The sequence below is a fragment of the Oreochromis niloticus genome, linkage group LG16, assembly GCF_001858045.2.
Source record: "Oreochromis niloticus isolate F11D_XX linkage group LG16, O_niloticus_UMD_NMBU, whole genome shotgun sequence".
Classification (NCBI taxonomy): domain Eukaryota; kingdom Metazoa; phylum Chordata; class Actinopteri; order Cichliformes; family Cichlidae; genus Oreochromis; species Oreochromis niloticus.
The window spans coordinates 11,790,296-11,808,508 of NC_031987.2; the positions used below are offsets into that span (position 1 = coordinate 11,790,296).

General features: G+C 37.0%; 1 protein-coding gene across 3 annotated transcripts; it reads left to right on the forward strand.

Moving 5' to 3' along the window:
- The first annotated feature begins 1,517 nt into the window (after window positions 1-1,517).
- Window positions 1,518-7,976, forward strand: stx19 (syntaxin 19). 3 transcript variants are annotated; one of them, XM_025904084.1, is made up of 6 exons: window positions 1,518-1,742; window positions 4,072-4,228; window positions 4,828-5,125; window positions 5,244-5,480; window positions 5,862-6,074; window positions 6,922-7,976. In XM_025904084.1, the coding sequence occupies exons 3-6, from the start codon at window positions 4,904-4,906 to the stop codon at window positions 7,156-7,158; spliced, it is 909 nt and encodes a 302-aa protein (XP_025759869.1). In that variant the 5' UTR covers window positions 1,518-1,742; window positions 4,072-4,228; window positions 4,828-4,903; the 3' UTR covers window positions 7,159-7,976. The 3 variants fall into 3 exon arrangements, with proteins under 3 accessions (XP_025759869.1, XP_005452020.1, XP_019208967.1); XM_005451963.4 differs by lacking the exon at window positions 4,072-4,228; XM_019353422.2 differs by lacking the exon at window positions 1,518-1,742 and having other exon boundaries at window positions 3,253-4,228.
- The last annotated feature ends 10,237 nt before the right edge of the window (window positions 7,977-18,213 follow it).

An 18,213-nucleotide genomic window follows, 5' to 3' on the forward strand; every position in this document is an offset into this window, starting at 1 on the left:
TGGGGCTTCAACTGAAGGGCCAGATGTGTCTTTCAGATCCTTTATTGGTCTCTGCTGATTTTTTTTTCCTATTTCTTGAGGACATGCCTTTCAAATACTGTTCATCCACTTTAAATAGATTCTTTAGGCCTGCCATTTCTACTTTTGTCTACCATTTGCCCAGTTTCATCAGTTTTGTAAGAACACACTTCACACCATACCAAGTTATATATCAAGTTTTTGGCTATTGTCTCTTTTGGAATCACTTTGTTGGTGCAAAAATGCTATATTATGATGGTCAAACTGTGTTATCTTTGGTAAAACGTTGTTGTCATGTATATGATTCCTAGGTCAGTATTAAATGACTTCACGAACAAACAAAAAATTACTCCCCTGAAAATGGTCAGATATAAGGACTGGACTAAAAATGAGCAGCCACTGTCCAAAGAAAACTTTTGAAAAGCCTTCAGAAAGGCTGGAGAACTATTGCTCAAGACCACTTACCAGACCAGTTACAAGCAATATACGTGTTTTCGAAGTAAAATACAAAGAAATCAGGTGGAGCTTATTAGCTCTAGTTTTGGTACTTGTTCTTCCTCTTTTACGTATTTGTTTTTGTATCACAAAAGTAGGAAAAATTATGGAAGAGGTCTGTAATATCCAAGTGCTCTTTCCTAATAAACAAAAAAGAAAAAAAATGAGTACTGTAGTACACAGTACTGTATTATAAGTCCTCTGCCCTTTTAGTATTTTAGTCTCTTTTGTTCTTTGGCAACATTTTAAAGCTCTCTCAGATGAAGTAAATAGACAAAACAAAACAGGAATATATGGTGAGTCAGTGTATCTCATTATTTCTGTTCCTTCTCGCACATATATGGTTTCCCATCATTGCTTGACTACCAATCTGAATTCTGAAAAATAGTTGCCACAGTTCTTGAAAAAAGACAGTAATTATGCAACCAGCATCCAAAGTTTCATCTCAAAAAGAGTGAACTCTTGTCCCCACTGAAGTCTTCTCTCATCCTCAAAACTTCTCTCCCCTCTCTTTCTCTGACAGCACAGATCAAACAGCTTTGCACAGCGTGTTATGCTGCATAGCACAAAGTGACTGTGTCCCTTCTTGTGTTGAAAAGGCTCCTAGGTTTCAGGGAGCTTGTCAGTAGAAATCTGTCAAAAGTACTCAGCTGGGTCTGTTGGCCTAATACCCAAAGACCATAAGGGCTTACCCCAGGAATCTGGACACTTCACAAAGAAATTAACTTAGCAAATCAAAAGCTCAACGCCCTAGTTGACACCCTAACCACAGTCCCCTTTGTTTGGTTTTAGCAGTGTACACAATACACTTCTGTTTGCTCTGCTCTATTTTCCTGCCCAGGAGTAAGCCTGAGGGTAGGGTTTGTGTGTTCTCTGTACTCACCATCCTGTCTCTCCCTCTTCACTTGTTTCTGTATGTAAGCAAATAAGCCTCCAGTCTGCGTTCCTATTGGCTTTACCCAGGACTTTCTCTAAAGAAGGGGAGGTCCTTGAAGCCAACTCAACCACACTTCCTCAAAACTTTCCTGTGAAGGTTTGCGAGTGTAACTGTCTTGATAAACAGCTAGTGGCATAACTGTTGCAGTGTAGTTCTGATGACCATCCGGTAAATGTAAGGAGATCTAAAGGTGATCTGATATCGTCAAAGACTGTGTTTGTCTTGGACTACATTCCTGGTGTGAATGGTAATCCTACCAGGCAGCCTATGATGGAAAACTAACAACGTTAAGGTAAAATACATATTTCAGATCAAACGATTGTTATAGCCTCAGAACTTTAATGTTTCTAGAAACATACTATGATTTGTATTTGAAGGGCAAGAAAACGAGACTAAGAGAAAAAGAAACTGAATGTCTGTGTATGTTCAGTGTTTTTATTTATTAATAGCAAGCACAACTCCAGCTAAAGAAAGAGAAAATGTTGGACCAACTACTTTATCTGCTACATTTTAAATGAATTCTTTCAAGACCAGCTTACAACATACAATTGTCTGACCTAGGAAAAATAGGCTACAACAATTGAGAACTCCTCCTTCTCTACCTGCATTGAAACGGGAGAATGTCATCAGAAACACAGGAAAGGGAGGAGATGGATGGGTGGAAGGAAAATATTTGCTTCTTTCACAGACCAAAAATGCTTTTACAGAGTGAGACTGGACTCCTTGAATTAAGTTCTATTCTGTTCCAGGATTTTAGGCTAAACACAGGAGAATGTGCTCTCAAATCCTTTGAGCAATTTTTTTAATCGGCTCTTCCATGCGGAGCAGGTAGGGAGAGCAAGAAAGAAAAAGAGAGAGGGAAAGAGTTCACCTCAAACTATACTGGTACATTCTTTGAACTCCTGTGAAGTTTGTATAAGTTACAATGCACGCTCACACTCACACACACACACACACACACATAGGATGTTTCCTGTTTGAAATCTATCCAGAAGTGGGATACTCTGTGATTTGAAACGCTCCGTTTCCCCCCCACACACAATCATGTGCTTGCAAAAGATTATTTTACTGCCTCTAAAACTCAAATCCCTGCGTCGGCTAAAGCATTTTAAAAATGTTGGTATGACCATTTTAATGGACAGAAATGTGCAGTTGAGCGCACTTCACTGGTCAAAAGCATGTAGAAAATCTAACTCCGTATCTCATGACTTCAATCAATATGCAGGAAACCAAAAAACTTCAAATTAAATGCTTTCTTTAGCAATGTTTCTTGAGATAATCATTTTAATAAACTTCCAACTAAATAATCTGTTTATCCAAGTGACGTTATCAGTTCTCTGAATTATTTAGAATGCGACAACCTGGCGACAACCTTCTCCGTCTTCTGTTTGTGTTTTGTGTAGAGTTAAACACAAACAAGTCAGTTCCCATGGGAAAATGAGCTCAAGTCTGTTTGACTGATTCCACAGATAAACTTTCTTCCTGTTTTTCTTTCTTGTTTTTTTATATATACAGTTAAAAATGCTCTGTCCTAAGCAGAATCCCAATATGACTCATCATTTATGCTCATCAGAACAAATAAAGTTATTACATACATACAGAGTCACCTGCAAGATTACAAGCTTGACCTACAAGTATTTTGTAAATAAACTAAGGGAGGGATCTAGGTGGTTAGTGACAGCCTTTGTATTAAACCTTGAGAGGCTTTACATAATATGTAGCCATCCATATATCTATCTATCTATCTATATATATATATATATATATATATATATATATATATATATATATATATATATATATGCTCTGTCATAGGAATCTAAGGGTATCTTAGCTGTTCTTCCCTCTTCTGGACAGAGACCTGGACTCTTCTAGTGCCAGTCTTCCCGTTTTAGGGTTGCAGCTCCTAATGCTCCTATTACCATTGCTCCAGTTGTTCCTCAAGTCCCTGGTACTTCTCTATTTTCTTGTTCTTCGTCTTCTTTCTGATGTTATCCGCTGGGATTGCTGCATCGATTAAACCACCACTACGTCTAGTTGGTTGGTCAGCAGCTGTTTGTCTGGAACTTCAAGTCCCAGAGGATCTTAGCCCTGTTGTTCTCAACCACCTTTGGTGCTGTCTCCCATTGGGAGTTGTGGACTTCTAGTCCATATGCTGCACAGATGTTGCTAAACACTGTCTCAACCACTTGATTGTCCTTCTCAGTGTACACTGTCCCAACTTGCGTCTTACATCCTGCTACTATGTGTTGGACAGTTGCATAGTCTTCAACTCGGGTTCTGTCAGCTGTGGTAGACTCCTGCCTCTATGGATCTGGTGCTTAGGGCTTGTTCTTGTGCTGCCATGATTAGAGTGTCTTGGTTGTCCTTTAGGCTGGCCTTTTCTAGCCACTAGTAGGATTTCTTGATGTCAGCCACTTTCTCTGTTGATAGCATATCCTATGCAGGGGCTTGGTTGTTCATGATAGTTCCTCCTCCTGTTCCTCATTGCCGTAGCCATCTTGGAGTAGCTCATCTTGGGGACCATCTTCCTGAATTAACTGTGGATACTTTGTGTTTCCTCTTGCATTGTGGCTCTGAACCTCACTAATTCTTGCCTTCTCTCTTCCCGTTGCACTTAGAGCTTCAGGCTATTGGCATTGGGTGTAGAATTCCATGCATTTTGAGAAGCCTCACACTTTTCCAATCTGAATGACGCCCCAATGCCCTTGCAGTACATCCTGCAAGCTAACCGGCTAGTTCACTCCTGGCATACAGCTTGATGTCATCTTATGGGAGGTGAGTGAGGGTCAATCCACCCTTGAATCTATGTCCATATTCACTTTTAGTGATGAGCTTGGTTGAAGGTTACACACAACAAAAGCTGGGGTAGCGCAGCCATCTTACAGCAACCTTATTTGTGCTGCCACATATAAATGGAGTGGTCTTAGTGTCTTCAGCCAGTAGGCTTGGATCAAATCAGAGCCTAGTGCTGTCTAGCCCTTCACAGTGGATACTCATTGAATGTTCAGAGCACCACTTATGGATTTTTTATAGTACTGAGAGTAGTAAAAAGAGCTCATTTCCTGTAACCCTATTGTCTCAGCTGTTTCTCTTTAGAATAATTGATAGAATACTCAAACCTCTTGATTTAGTGTCATTCTTAAAATTTAGAAACAATCCAAATATGAACTCTAAAAAATATCCATATTAGAACTACAAAATGTTATTGCGTGCTTTTGATCAAAACAAGGAATAGGGATATAGTCATTTTTTTTCAACTGATTGAGACATTCTAGCTTTACTATCAGTATTTCATACTTTTGTACTGTATTTTTTGTTATTATTTACTACAGTGTGTCAAAAGGAATAATTTTTCTTTTATTTATTCTGTTCAGGATTTTCTCATCAGGACTGGCTAAGATCTTTACATACTGTAATAACTTTTAACTGTGAGAAGAGTGCTTTTTCATAATGAGAGACAGATTGGTGGAGTTGCAGCAGAAGGCTCGAGAGTTATCTGCGGTTGCAACTGAGAATACCAATCCTTTCTCAGTGGAGGATGATGATGATGACTCTGTGGCACTCGGGGTCATAAAGCCACAAGCTGTGGTGTTTGAGGAGGAGCCAGTCATTCAGGACTTTCTGTCAGAGGTTGAGCATATACAAGATGACATTGCAGTGCTGGAATCTGAGGTAAAATGACTTAACTAGACTTGCATTTAGCATTTGTTTATTTATTTATTACATGATATTTGCAGGATATTACTTACTATGTTATTAATGTGTTTTTCCAAATCTTACCTACAAACAGGTCCTTAAGTTCACTCAACAGCAAAAGAGCATGGTGGCAACCATGCGTCGTTTTAGTGTGATGAAAAAAGAGAGCAGCATAACACGAGACATAAAGCTCAGGGCCGAAAGCCTTCACCGTCGTTTAGACAACCTTTCAAAACAGGTCCAAAAAACTATGGAGCAGCAGGGACCTACTGCTGCTTTAACGAGAATACAAAGCTCCCAACATGCAGCACTACTCCGCCGATTCCAGCAGGTCTGGAGTATATTCTTACTATTTTTTTTTCTTTTTGATATTTGACTCTTTTGGTCTTTTCTTTCTTTCTTTCTTTCTTTCTTTCTTTCTTTCTTCGGTAGATTAGTTTGAAAAGAGTTAAAGTTTCACACACACACACACACACACACACACACACACACACACACATATATATATATATATATATATATATATATATATATATATATATATATATATATACATACATACATACATTTATCTGTATTTGATAACATGAAAAGAAATGCAATAAATGCACTGTGAACAATTCTACTGATGCTAAAAAACATGGGACTAAAACGCCTCTCATTCTTCATACACTGTCTTCCTCTTGTTTCTTTTGGCTGTAATTATTTTCAGGTAATGCGAGAGTATAATGAAGGCCTGCTGACCAAGCAAGACCGCTGTAAGCACTTCATTATCCGGCAGCTGGAGGTATCAGAAAAACCTGTAACAGAGAAGGAGGTGGATGAGATGGTGGCCACTGGAAATTGGGAGGTCTTCAATGAGAACCTGCTGAATGATGTCAGAATCACGCGGGCACAATTATCTGAGATCGAACAGCGACACAAGGTAAGGCAAGCACAAGCAACTCACTGGACCAAGACAAAGGTAACAATAGATTCTTGAAGGCACCTAAAAAAAAAACAGCCATTCATGGCAAATAAACAAATTCAATGCTTTTCATTTGATAGAAATTTGCTCCTTGCTATAGTTAGATATCCAGACCATTCATACTGTGAATGTAAGAATCTTTAATAACATTTTTTTTAAACTGGTTTGAGAATGCATATGAGATAATATATTAATATTCAGCAATGCTAAACAATCCTTTAAAAAGCTCTTGGATCTAGATCTGGATCAACTGTGAAAGCTAATTGAAGCTGGCCCAAACCCAACCTGTGGTGAAATTTTCATGCAAATCCATTTGCCTTTGGATTAGCCCTGCTAACAAATGGTCAAACCTAAACATTCACATATCCTCTTTGAGGGAGGTAATAAAAAAGTGCAATTTTAGTATGTTTTACAAATACACTACATCAACTGACTCAAACGGGTAAAGGAGCAGAAAAGGTTTGTACTGGTTGTTATTCTAGACATTTATCAGAGGTTCGTGTAGACCTGGGACACCAGGTGAATAAAATTGACTCCTTGAGAATAGAAAGAAGTAGTGCTCTCTGTCCTAACAAACACCTTTACAGCCAGTGCTGAATACAAAGAGATGTCTTAGTGAAACAGGACATTAATCACTAAGTATATAAAAGTCATGAGAATGTTGAGCATTTTCCCATGCTCAGGTCATGTTCTTCCTCAGCCTGCTTCTTCATTGCATCTTAAATCTTCTGGTCCTTTCTCCCATCATCTGACTAATGTCTCTCTTACCTGCAGTATTAATCCCACTATCCTTCTCCACCAACAGGAGTTGATGAGCCTGGAGAACAATATGAAGGAGCTTCGGGACCTCTTCATGGACATTTTTATGCTGGTGGAGGAACAGGGGGTCTTTATTGAACACATCCAGACCAATGTAGAGATGACACAGGATTATGTGGTTGCATCTAATGAGAAGTTTAAGGCAGCTGCCAGGTATAAGAAGAACAACCCAATTCGACAGCTTTGCTGTTGCTGCTGCCCTCCATGGAGATGCTGCTTGTAATACATAGAATAATTTGAATCATAGTTTATTGGAAAACTGATTTTACTTCATTTTACCTGTTGGAAGTAAGTAACACTGGATTTCAGTACCACTAAAGTGACGGGAAAGGTACTGAACTTTTGGCTGTTGAACAGAGCAACAGTGAAGACAGATTCAACAGAGCATAGAAACCAATTAGGGGGAATGGGCCAGAATTGGTATGGGAGGCACCTATTTCATTCAAGACGGTGTGAAGTGGCTGCTATTAGAAGAGACAGTTCAGTGAGTGCTACTCACCAACACTGTTGCTTACTGGAGACCTTCACTGTCATCTGACAGAGGTCACAAACAAGGGGAGGCCACTGACTTTGCTACATCAGCAAGACTGATATCTCACCGCTTTTCTTTTTTTTTTCTTTTGTCCTGCTACACGAACTCTTGATAATGACTTGTGGCTTGTTTTTAATACATTATCTGCACTTTAAAATGTCTTTCCTTTTCTTTTGAGCACAAACTAAAATTTACTTTAAGAGTGGTATTGAGCCATTAGATATTCATTCCAGTCTTGGTCCACATGCTGATGGAAAAAAGAAGTTGTTTTACAATTAGTCATTAGTCTCATTTGCATTTCAAAGTAAGATCATTTTCAGTGAAAAAAAAGTAATTAATTTATGCAGTTTCACATAGACGTATTCAAATAAAACTTTGAATAATGAGGCTTGATCAAAATATTTCTGTCATAATCGCAAAACTGCAGGAAATCATCGAAGCCATTTGTGTAAAAATAAGAGAGAAAATTGCATTTGAGGAAATTCATTAAATTCTTTGTATGTTTTGCATTTTGAGTGTTATCAATTCTTTTGGAACCGTTTCATTGTTCAGATGAATATTTGGCATCATTATTAACCAGACTAATACACTACACAAAAGGGAACTGGTTTCAGAAAAGGAACCAAAGTATTACTGGGAATATGTTGACTGAAAAATAGAACCAGCAGACTCACACATGATGATAAGTAATGATCTTCTATCCCCCACTTACTTAAGTTAACTGTATAATATTAACTAACAATCCCTGCTCATGACAAAGACAAAAATAAGTGCTGCATTAATTCATTAATTAACTGCTGACCTTCCTCACTGGGACAGCTGAAACTCCTCTATTTGTCTACAGTGCCAGTGATGTTCCTCAGTGAGTCATTGACCCGTGTTCTCGGGTATCCGGGACAAAATACAGGTGAACTAGGTGTGTCAGAGCTAGCCTGGATAATCTGGTTTGTCTACTATCCCAGGATAGTTTCCACATAACAATCCCGCATTCCTGTAGGGAACACTGTGTGTACACATAGCAGTTCACTTCAAACGCATGGTAAGATGACATGCCTTGGTCAAATAGTCTTCTGCTTAACTATATATCTATATCTATATATCTATATATCTATCTATCTATATATATATCTATATATCTATCTATCTCTCTCTCTCTCTCTCTCTCTCTCTCTCTCTATATATATATATATATATATATATATATATATATATATAGTTAAAGACTTCAAGTATATTATAATTTTAACTCTAGCTTTAAATGAAGAATAAAATTTGATCAAGAAAATCTTAAAAAGTTACAAAAATGACCTTTAAAAATTGTTTAGCAAATTACACATCTTTTTTACAGCTTTAAATGGCCTTTACTTTTATTATACTGTTCCCTTAGATTTAGAAGGAGAACAGGGTGCGACATGTTTGATGGCTTCTTCTATCTGATTGAAAAAGTATTTTCCTTAATCTAATCTTGTGTGTTGTACATCAGTCTTTCCAATATTAAAAAGACATCTTGAAACCAAGACATTAATGCATGAAATATTTAAATTTAATCGTGTATATCAAATAACAATACACGACAGTGCATAGTTTATCCTTTAACACTGACATAGTGAGGGAAAATGAGACACTGCTGCAAATTGCAGGGTTACTGAACAGCAACAATGCCATCCAGTGTTCACTAAGATAATTACCAGTTTTTTAAAAAGTTATCACTTAATATGACAGGGCATGATGATGACATGACTATGTAGTTATGAAAGTGCTGGAACAGAAAATAAACAGCAGACAGTTTTCTCCTAAAAGTGCAGAGATTTATTTTATAGATATTGGTGTGGGACTAGTAACACAAATATTACTCAGATTAAATGAACAGTGCAAGGCAGTATCAAGATTCAGGTCAAACCATGATAAATACAAACAGTTGTCAGCAAAGCCTAGGAATAAAACACCTTTTTTTCTTGCATTGGTTCTATAACCAAACTGCAGAAGAAGTGTGTTTTTGTGGTCTAAGTAAAAACTGTTTAATTAAAATGCAGATGTAAAATATCTGTGAGATATTTGCCATGACAGATGGAATAACCCCCTTTTGACTCTAAGTTAAATGAATGTATTCACACAGCATCAGTGATTGTGAAACTTATACTTTACTACTGTGAAACTTATATCTTATACTACTCTATTACTCTAATGCGCCATAAGAATAATTGATCTGCCATTATATAGAAATATCGATCACAGATAGAGCAAAAAGGTGGAATTCACTAACACCACAGCACCAGGGATTAAGCAATGTTTACAGATTTAAGAGACAGCTCCTAGTTTTGTTTTGTTTTTCTAAGTAGCCCATGACAACAGCAGGCTGCTAGAGAGCAGTTATCAGTTCATAAAGCTATGGACATCCATTCAGACTCACCAGCTTTTACCCAAAAGTCTGTTGCTTTTTCTCCCTCCTAGCAATAACTTGCTTCACATTCAAAAGGTTTCACTCTGTGGGAGCGGCTCTGTACAACAAATATGTTCAGATGTTGAGAAGTTACACTGTGGATTTATCTTGTTTACCCCCAACACTCAAGCCCTTATCCAATATTTCATCTGAAACCCTCTAGCCTGGAGCCAATGTAAAGTTTGTTCCTTTTAGCCAAATCAGATTTTCTTAGACAGTCGGTGTGTTTGGACCTGCTCCACCAGGCCTGCTCATACAGCTGTTATGAGAAGTCTGGACCTAAAAGCAACATGTCCTTCCTATCCACTTGTCCAAAGAAGGATATGTTTTTCACTAGTACAGTATAACATATGAAGCAGCATTTTTCACTAGTACCTCATAAAGGTTGTTTTTTTAAGGTTGTTTTTTTGGGTTTTTTTAAAGTTATTTTCAAATACCAGAAAATGCTGATGAAGGATAGGTAATATTTACGGTTTCTAATTTCATGCTCATGCAATTCTCAGTGTGGTACATTTGCGCGCTACCCATTCATTATAGTACCACATATTCATTGTGAATACCTTTACTCAATTGCCCAACGGCCCATCAGTCATGTCTGATTTAACAATAATGTGAATAATGTTCGTGGGAATTTACAATGCAGATGACGGCTGACAGGGTTGCAGTGACGTCTGTATGTGGTTATGTACTGTGCATATTTCTTCTGTCTGCCCTGTCAGTCACAACATTGATCCCAAAGACTTTCTCCAAATGTCTGTAGAACATCAAAGCAGCCCTCCGGTGAGTAACACCAGCTGTGGTTATAGAGAGCTGACATTACTTTACTGCCTGGTTTTATCACACCCATCAAAATCTGAGCACGGAGATATCAGTGCCCTCAGAAACACATAAATCACAAAGAAACTGTACTGTCAGAGCGGCACCTCCTTTGGAAATGAGTATGGTTGATAATTTCATAGCAGTGCTGTTTGGTGTCTCTGATGAGAAGGCAATGTCCAGTTTCTGATAAATTTGAACTATTTCTTGACCCTATTTTAGACCTTTTATCTGTGATGAAAATGAAATCAGCATTACTGTTGGTTTGAAACAGGGCTGCTTTTAGCCAGTTGTCACGATGTACTTGGAAAAATAATAGGTGAGCAACTCGGAAGGTATGTGTTACCTTAGCCCAGAGAAAAGAGCCCATTTCTCAAGGTACAACTTTGCACAATGCCCTAAAAATGCACTAGTTAAACACCAATTCCCTCCATGCATTTCATTGTGTGATTTTTCGTAAGCAGTGTGTGAGCAGTCTGAAGGCATCAGATTTAATTCTGTGCGGCAGATGGGTTCGGCTTCAGGGATCTTATGTTTCTTGACCGTAATGGGAAGTAGTGAGCAGTGAGCAACTTTGGAAACAGAGTGTATGGTTCATACCCAATCAGTTAAATGGTAATGGTGTTTCCTTTCCTGTTTTCTCTCTCTTTTTTAAACTTTTGATTGAGTGGGAAAGACACACAATGAGCCCCTGTCCATAGCTCTGCCCAAAGCTGTTGCCAGCCTAGGTTTGAAACAGGAAATGAACAATGCTTTGTTTGGCCACTGAGGTGCTCCAGTCTTCTTTAGTCTAATATAGTCTTTAAACATGATTTTCCTCAATCATATTTATAACAAGAGTTGAGGGAAATAGCATAGTGTTCTCACAGAGATATTTTTAGGGTAGGTCAGTCTTCATTAAAAAAAAAATGAAATTGAAATTGTTTGAAAGATCAAAATCCTAATATATAATTAAAGTTTAAGGATGGGCTCCTGGTTTACAGGTGACATTTCAGTTTTAGTTCTGGCCATCAACTTTTGATACACATGAAATATGATAAAAAAAAAACCCAAACAAACCTGAAAATATCCTAACTGAACCAAAGGAAAAGAAAACCATTGGTGGTTTAAAGATTACAACCATTTGTAATAAGTATCAGACAGAGTAGTTATTATAGTAGTGAGGTACAAAGTAATAAAATCCAAGCAATGGTGTTGTTAATACAGATAGTAGTTAAATAAGATAAGAACAGTACTTTACAGGATTGAGATTCAGCTGTAATTGCTTTAGCCATGCTACTGTAAATACAGTTATTTATCAGCAAGATCTAGAGAGAATGTATAGCAATTTATAGAAGATCAAACCTTCTGTGCATGATAATGATAAAAAGGATGAGGTTTTTTGTCTAAGTAAAATAAAGGGCTGTTCTTTCCAGATGCATTTTGTTTATGTTAGATATTTTACATTGACCTTATATTGACTGACATAATATCTATTCATACAGAGTCAGTGGTTGCATGAATAGGTATTCAGACACTTTCACACCGTGCTATCATTCCTAAAGAGTATAAGCAAATCTGTAATATAATGGATAAAGTGAGTCATCTGCTCATGCAATGACATAATTTGTCATTGTACTTTAAAGACTTTTGAGTAGAAAAAACATTATTTCTTAAATCTATTGCTCTGGTAAATATTAGATATAATTGAGAGTGAGAATGTTGGAAGGCCAATAAGACATTAGTCTCTATGTACTTTGTAACTTTGCATAATTTCTGTCACTTTTACACCTCTCAGAAGTTGTTTGTGCTCTTCATTCCAACTTATTCTAATCTCTTATAATAATTTTTTAAGATGTAAAGGTAAGCTATGGTAGGCCAAGATTTATAAGCCAGCTAATGTCAAAAGTTTACTCTTATATATATTACCTAACAAAAGATAAATGTCCCAACTTAAATCTTTTGTCAAAGTGATATATGAGCTTCAGTAATAAGAGCTTTGAAAAGGTCAGAACTTGATTTCCTTCTGTGAGCCATCTGTGACGATCCTATGCAGATACAACAAATGGTGATAGCCACATCTGTGTGTATCTGCTGCAGTGGCTTAAAAGATATTTTCATCTTTTTGACAGGTGGGTGAATCGCCACATGTGAAACTTGTGTAAAACAAAGGGAAGCAAGTATAGTACGTGTCACATGGTATCGCTGTTATGGCCACTGTTCTTTGCAGTGATGGGAGAAAAGTAAACTGTAACTGTAAATCCACACTGGGATCCTGGCATTGTATCAGCTCCCCAATAAGAGTAATAATGTTTGAAATGGCCGTTGTATGAATGTTTATGCTTGGTTTGATCTTTGTGTATTTTCTGCTCCTCCAGAGATACTCAGCACGCTAGACTCAGATTCCTTTGGCTTGGGTTCAATCAAGATTTTTCCTCCAGAATTTTCCTATTCCTCTTGACATATGGCGTTATGATATTGACAGATGTGTGTGATATGGGAAGACGCGAGAAAGCTTTCAGCAGGGGTGACGCATGTTCCAAGCCACAGCTGCAAGTCTGAAAAGAACCTGATGTCACACCGTCATTCAATTCAAGTGAATATAGTAAACTGTCAATCTGCGCTGCACTTATAATGAAAAAATTAAAACCTACAAAGTCATCATTTATGAGCAGATCTAGGGAGATTCAGTCAATAAAAGTATTACTAACACAGCTGTTATTATATTATTTCATAATTATAACATAAAAAACAGAGTTTAAATTCATATAACTTAATTTAACTTTTTTTTGAGATACAAATACATAAAAAGTAAGATATTCAAATTCCTTCTGTATTTATACATGTAATCAACACATAGCACAAGAACTGTGTAAACAGCATTTACAAACCTATTGTGGACAATAACACAAAAATCATAACATAACAAACTTATCCAAAAACATGTAAAATGTTTAAATGGTCCTAAGCCATTTTTTTCATGACTCTAAACAATTCTTAAATACATTTAAAACAATACAAGCATGTGGTTGGTAGCTACTGAAACTTTGACACATCTTAATTTTTTATGTCTTTATTTGTATACCTCAGTATCATATATAATGATTCAAAGGCCTTCACAGGCTTAAAACAGACTAAGTCATAAAAACCATACGTCTTTTAGTCATATCTGCCATCTTAAACTTAAACAAACAACAGAACAGACTTGTATATAGCTATCCACCTCGGTATAAAATGTTTACATTTAGCAAATATGATAAATTTCTCAATTTAGACTCTAATTGGTAAGTGGCACTTATGACTTATTTTTAATTGCTTGTCACTTGATGACTTGGGTCAGAAGTTTGTATTCCAGTCTTATGTTCAGTGGAAATATTCTGGATAACAGTTTATTACTAGTGACTGAATTATTGAATGCGCTTTCTTGTTAGGCCCTTCATGAAATGGGAATTGACCAGCAGAGGGAGCCGAGATCCAGGAATTACCATACTTCAAATGCTTTGGTGTCTGTGACTTCCCAACAAAGTAATAAAACAATTCTCTTTTGGTGTGCACTGCAGTCGTGAAAAATTATCTGTTACTGGTCTTAAACAAGATAAAACCTGCATTTAGATGTATTGTAACTCCAACCTTTATAGCATCGCTTTTTATTCTATGCTGTTGAATATTGATTCATGGCCTCAACAATGAAAGGTGAACAGAGGCAGGGGCAGTCAGGCCACAGCTGACACACACATGAGGATGGAGGAGAGGTGAAAATGAACTGAGACGTGGGTGAATAAAACATGTCTCTGAGGACTTTGCCTTGTTTCACTCCTCTGTGGGCTCCAAGAGAACGGTGAGCCTCCCTGATGGTAAATCCTCTCTGTAATAGGAGGGCAAATACATTTAGTCCCCTGGGCAAACACACACACACAGTGTTAGACATGTACGTGCAACGTATTCACAGGCCGAGACACATCACTCGCAATATGTTGTACAGCTGTCCTTTTAGTGCTGTTAACCTTCACTTTTTGAAAGTAGCGTTATCTTTTGCAGCACTGCCTCTTATTAATCAAAATGATTGCCAGTGAAAATGTGCTATCGGTTCAGGGGCTAAATACACAGGACATTCACCTGACCTTGTAAAAAAAAAAAAAAAATGCAGACAAGCTATTAAGACCTATTAACATGATGCTGTCGTTGTCCACTCTATTCCATGTAATAAGTAATACGATCTTGACTCCATGCTTTATTCTACCTTGTCATCAAACTCTGCAGAAAGTGATTAGATTTCTCCCCGAGCTTCATAATGTTATTTACTCTATTGGATAACAGTGTGGGGGAAATAGTTGTGTGGTCTACTGCAGAAGCAGTAAGTGCATTCAGCACAATTTCTGCTATCATAATCAAAAGTGGAAAGTTGAGTCTAATCTCAAAGATAGACTGAAGTGCACTGCTGACATTAAGATAAACTGTAAACTGTGACCATGTGTGTATATAAAGACTGCAAACAATGCCAAATATACATGTTTTTAAGAAAAATAACTAATTATTCTTTTCATTGTAACATTTAGATGGTTTAAACTTACTTACAGTAGAATTTTAAGATAAGTTTCAATTCTACCATCTATCATTAAGTTACTCAAGATAAATAAAACCTATTTAGACTGTTAAAAAAAACTTTTTCCTCACTTAGATAAAAATGCAAAACACATTTCCTCCAAAAAAGGAAGACTGATAAAGCACAGGAACTAAAGTTTGGGATTTCAGAGATTTCTTCTCTTGAACTGGGAACAGACAATATCTGCTTCTGCATCTGGCATAACTGTTATAGCATAACTGATAAACATAAGCATATAAATGAACAGTTTACACAGTCTTGAAATAGTCTTGAACGGTGTGGTTTTGCACTCAGACGATGAGGGTGTATGGCGAACACCCATTCACTGAGACAAAATAAATATAAAATAAGCTGACAATGACTGACTTTTTACCACTAAAATTTGGTTTAGATTTTTTGAACTTCTAATTATTGATGTCTTCCTGACACTGGGGAATGTGAAGTTTAGTTTAGTTTAGTTTAGTTTTTTAAATTAATTAATTTTTTTAGGCTTGTGATTATGGGCACGGCAGTGTGAGAAGCATTTTTGCTGAAGGAATGCAGGGAAGTCTTTTCAATGTTCACCACAAGATAATGAAGTTTAAATATATCTGAAATGTGCACCTTAAATTAAGAGAGATGCATTAGCAACAGCTTAAAATCTCCAAGCAAAAATTGATTCCTATGATTATAATATCTCATTTTTTTTTTTTTGTATTTCAGTGAAATAAGTACTACAGCTCCAGGAAGAAAGTAGAGCAGCCAACGCTCATAAGCGTCTCTGGGTTATGGATTACAGTGGTTTCACCTCAGTTCAGAACTCACCTCCGGGACTTCATAAAGCTCCTGACTCTTGGCCAGACTCTCATTAGGCCCACACAGCCCTTTGCCCTCTATCCGACAGCACTTGGCAAGTGCTGTAGTAAATGGGAGTGAGTCAAATGTCTACATTTGGGAAGCCAAACCATATACATCACAGCTCAGTGACGAGGACATAAACACACGCATTAAGACACAGTCCTATGCGTGAGATGATTTACAGCAGTGAGGACAGCTTCTCTCTGAAACATCAGAATTAGGATGCATAATCTCCTTAAATTCTGCAAATTATTTATTTATTACCACTTCCTGTTAAGATAATGACGCTCCAGAGAGCGTAGGACGTGTTCAATACAGTGAAAAGAGACAGTAAGAGTAAAGGACTATGTGCTTTATAGCTATTTTCTAATTACAGCAAATGTTTCTTTTGTAGTACAAGTAGATTATAATAGTTTTTCATGCTATTCTTTCATTTTCAATTAAATCTAATCTCATGAATCCGCACGGTTTAAATCTGTGACCAACGTTTAACTAAAAATCTGAACCAGTTTTTGAGTTTTTGTTCAAGCATTTTGTGAATCGGAATCACTTACCGCTGCAAAGTAAATACCACAGTACAGTACTGTGATCTGTTACATTGCACAGTACTACTGCATTTTATGCCAAATGAATTTATCTCTATAGACTTTGATATCATATCCCTTTAATTTCCTCAATTTATTTGAATTCATGCCTAAACTATTTCTCCTCCATGCTTGTCAAAACGAACGTTGGTGAAGAAGCAATGTCATTTACTTTCACTTTTCATAAGGCATTCCATTTTTCACTGTCTGTGAACAGCCTCTTGTGTCGGTTTAAATGGAGTGTATTTAGAGGAGATACTGGGCTTCACCCTGAAAATGACTGCTGACACTTTACAGACATTCACTAAACTCTATGCCGGGAATGGAAGTGGAAAAAAAAAAGACTAATAATGAATAAATTTTCCCTCATCCACATAGCCAAGATATTCTATTTACAACCCATTTCTTTGGGTCTTTATATCCAGTTAATGAGATTTCAAATAAATGTAAAGTGAACTGCATTTAAATTGCTATTCAGTCTGGAAGCAAGGCACTGGAAAGGGGAAGGATTCTGCCAGATGACAGAAGAGCTATTACCAGACCGCTGCGTTCGGTGAACAGAGCAGGTCTAGGAAAAGCAATAAATGGTAGGCACTGGTGAGGATTGTTTGAGGGCTTGAGACTTCTAATCTAGTGAAGGTGTCGAGAGGGAAAGAAAATAAATAGAGAAGTGAAAAGATGTTGATAATAGAGCAAATGAAGAACTGTTGTTGAGATGTACTAACTGAGTGTTTTAATTTATCTGCCACATAAAATTACATCAGCTTATTTTTGTCGTCACACACTGAGGTTAATTATGGAGTTCCACAGGGTTCCGTGTTAGGACCAATTCTGTTAACATTATACATGCTTCCTTTAGGCAAGTATCATTAGAAGGCATACATTTTAGCTGCTATGCAGATGACACCCAATTTTATCTATCCATGAAGCCACACTAGTTAGTTGCAGGAATATCTTAAAGGAAGACATGCAAGAATGTCTTAAAGACTCAAATTTTCTGCTTATAAATTCAGATGAAACTGAGGTTCTTGTATTTGGCCCTAAAAATGTGGTTTCTTGCCATATGCACAATCTGGATGGGATTACGTTAGCCGCCATTAACACTGTCAGGAATCTTGGAGTCCTTTTTGACCAGAATATGTCATTCGATGGGTATATCAAACAAATATGTAGGACTGCTTTCTTCCATTTGTGCAATATCTCCAGAATTACAAACATCCTGTTTCACAGTGATGCTGAAAAACCATGCATTGATAACTTCTAGGCTAGACAACTGTAATTCGTTATTATCTGGATGTCCTAAAAACTCAATGAAAAGCTTTCAATTGATCCAAAATGCAAATTAGTATTTTTTGTACTAGTATTTGTATTATAGTAGGGTCTTTACCTTACAATATAAAGTGCCTTGAGACAATTGTTGTCATGAGTTGGTGCTTTTTAAATAAAACTGACTTGAATTGAATTGGACATTTTAAAAACAAGCACAC

Bases quoted from the DNA above. Each gene is read 5' to 3' on its own strand.
- stx19 (XM_025904084.1), top strand. From the start codon at position 4,904: ATGAGAGACAGATTGGTGGAGTTGCAGCAGAAGGCTCGAGAGTTATCT. The intron at 5,481-5,861 runs GTCTGGAGTATA...AATTATTTTCAG, and splicing joins TACTCCGCCGATTCCAGCAG to GTAATGCGAGAGTATAATGA. The intron at 6,075-6,921 runs GTAAGGCAAGCA...CTCCACCAACAG, and splicing joins AGATCGAACAGCGACACAAG to GAGTTGATGAGCCTGGAGAA.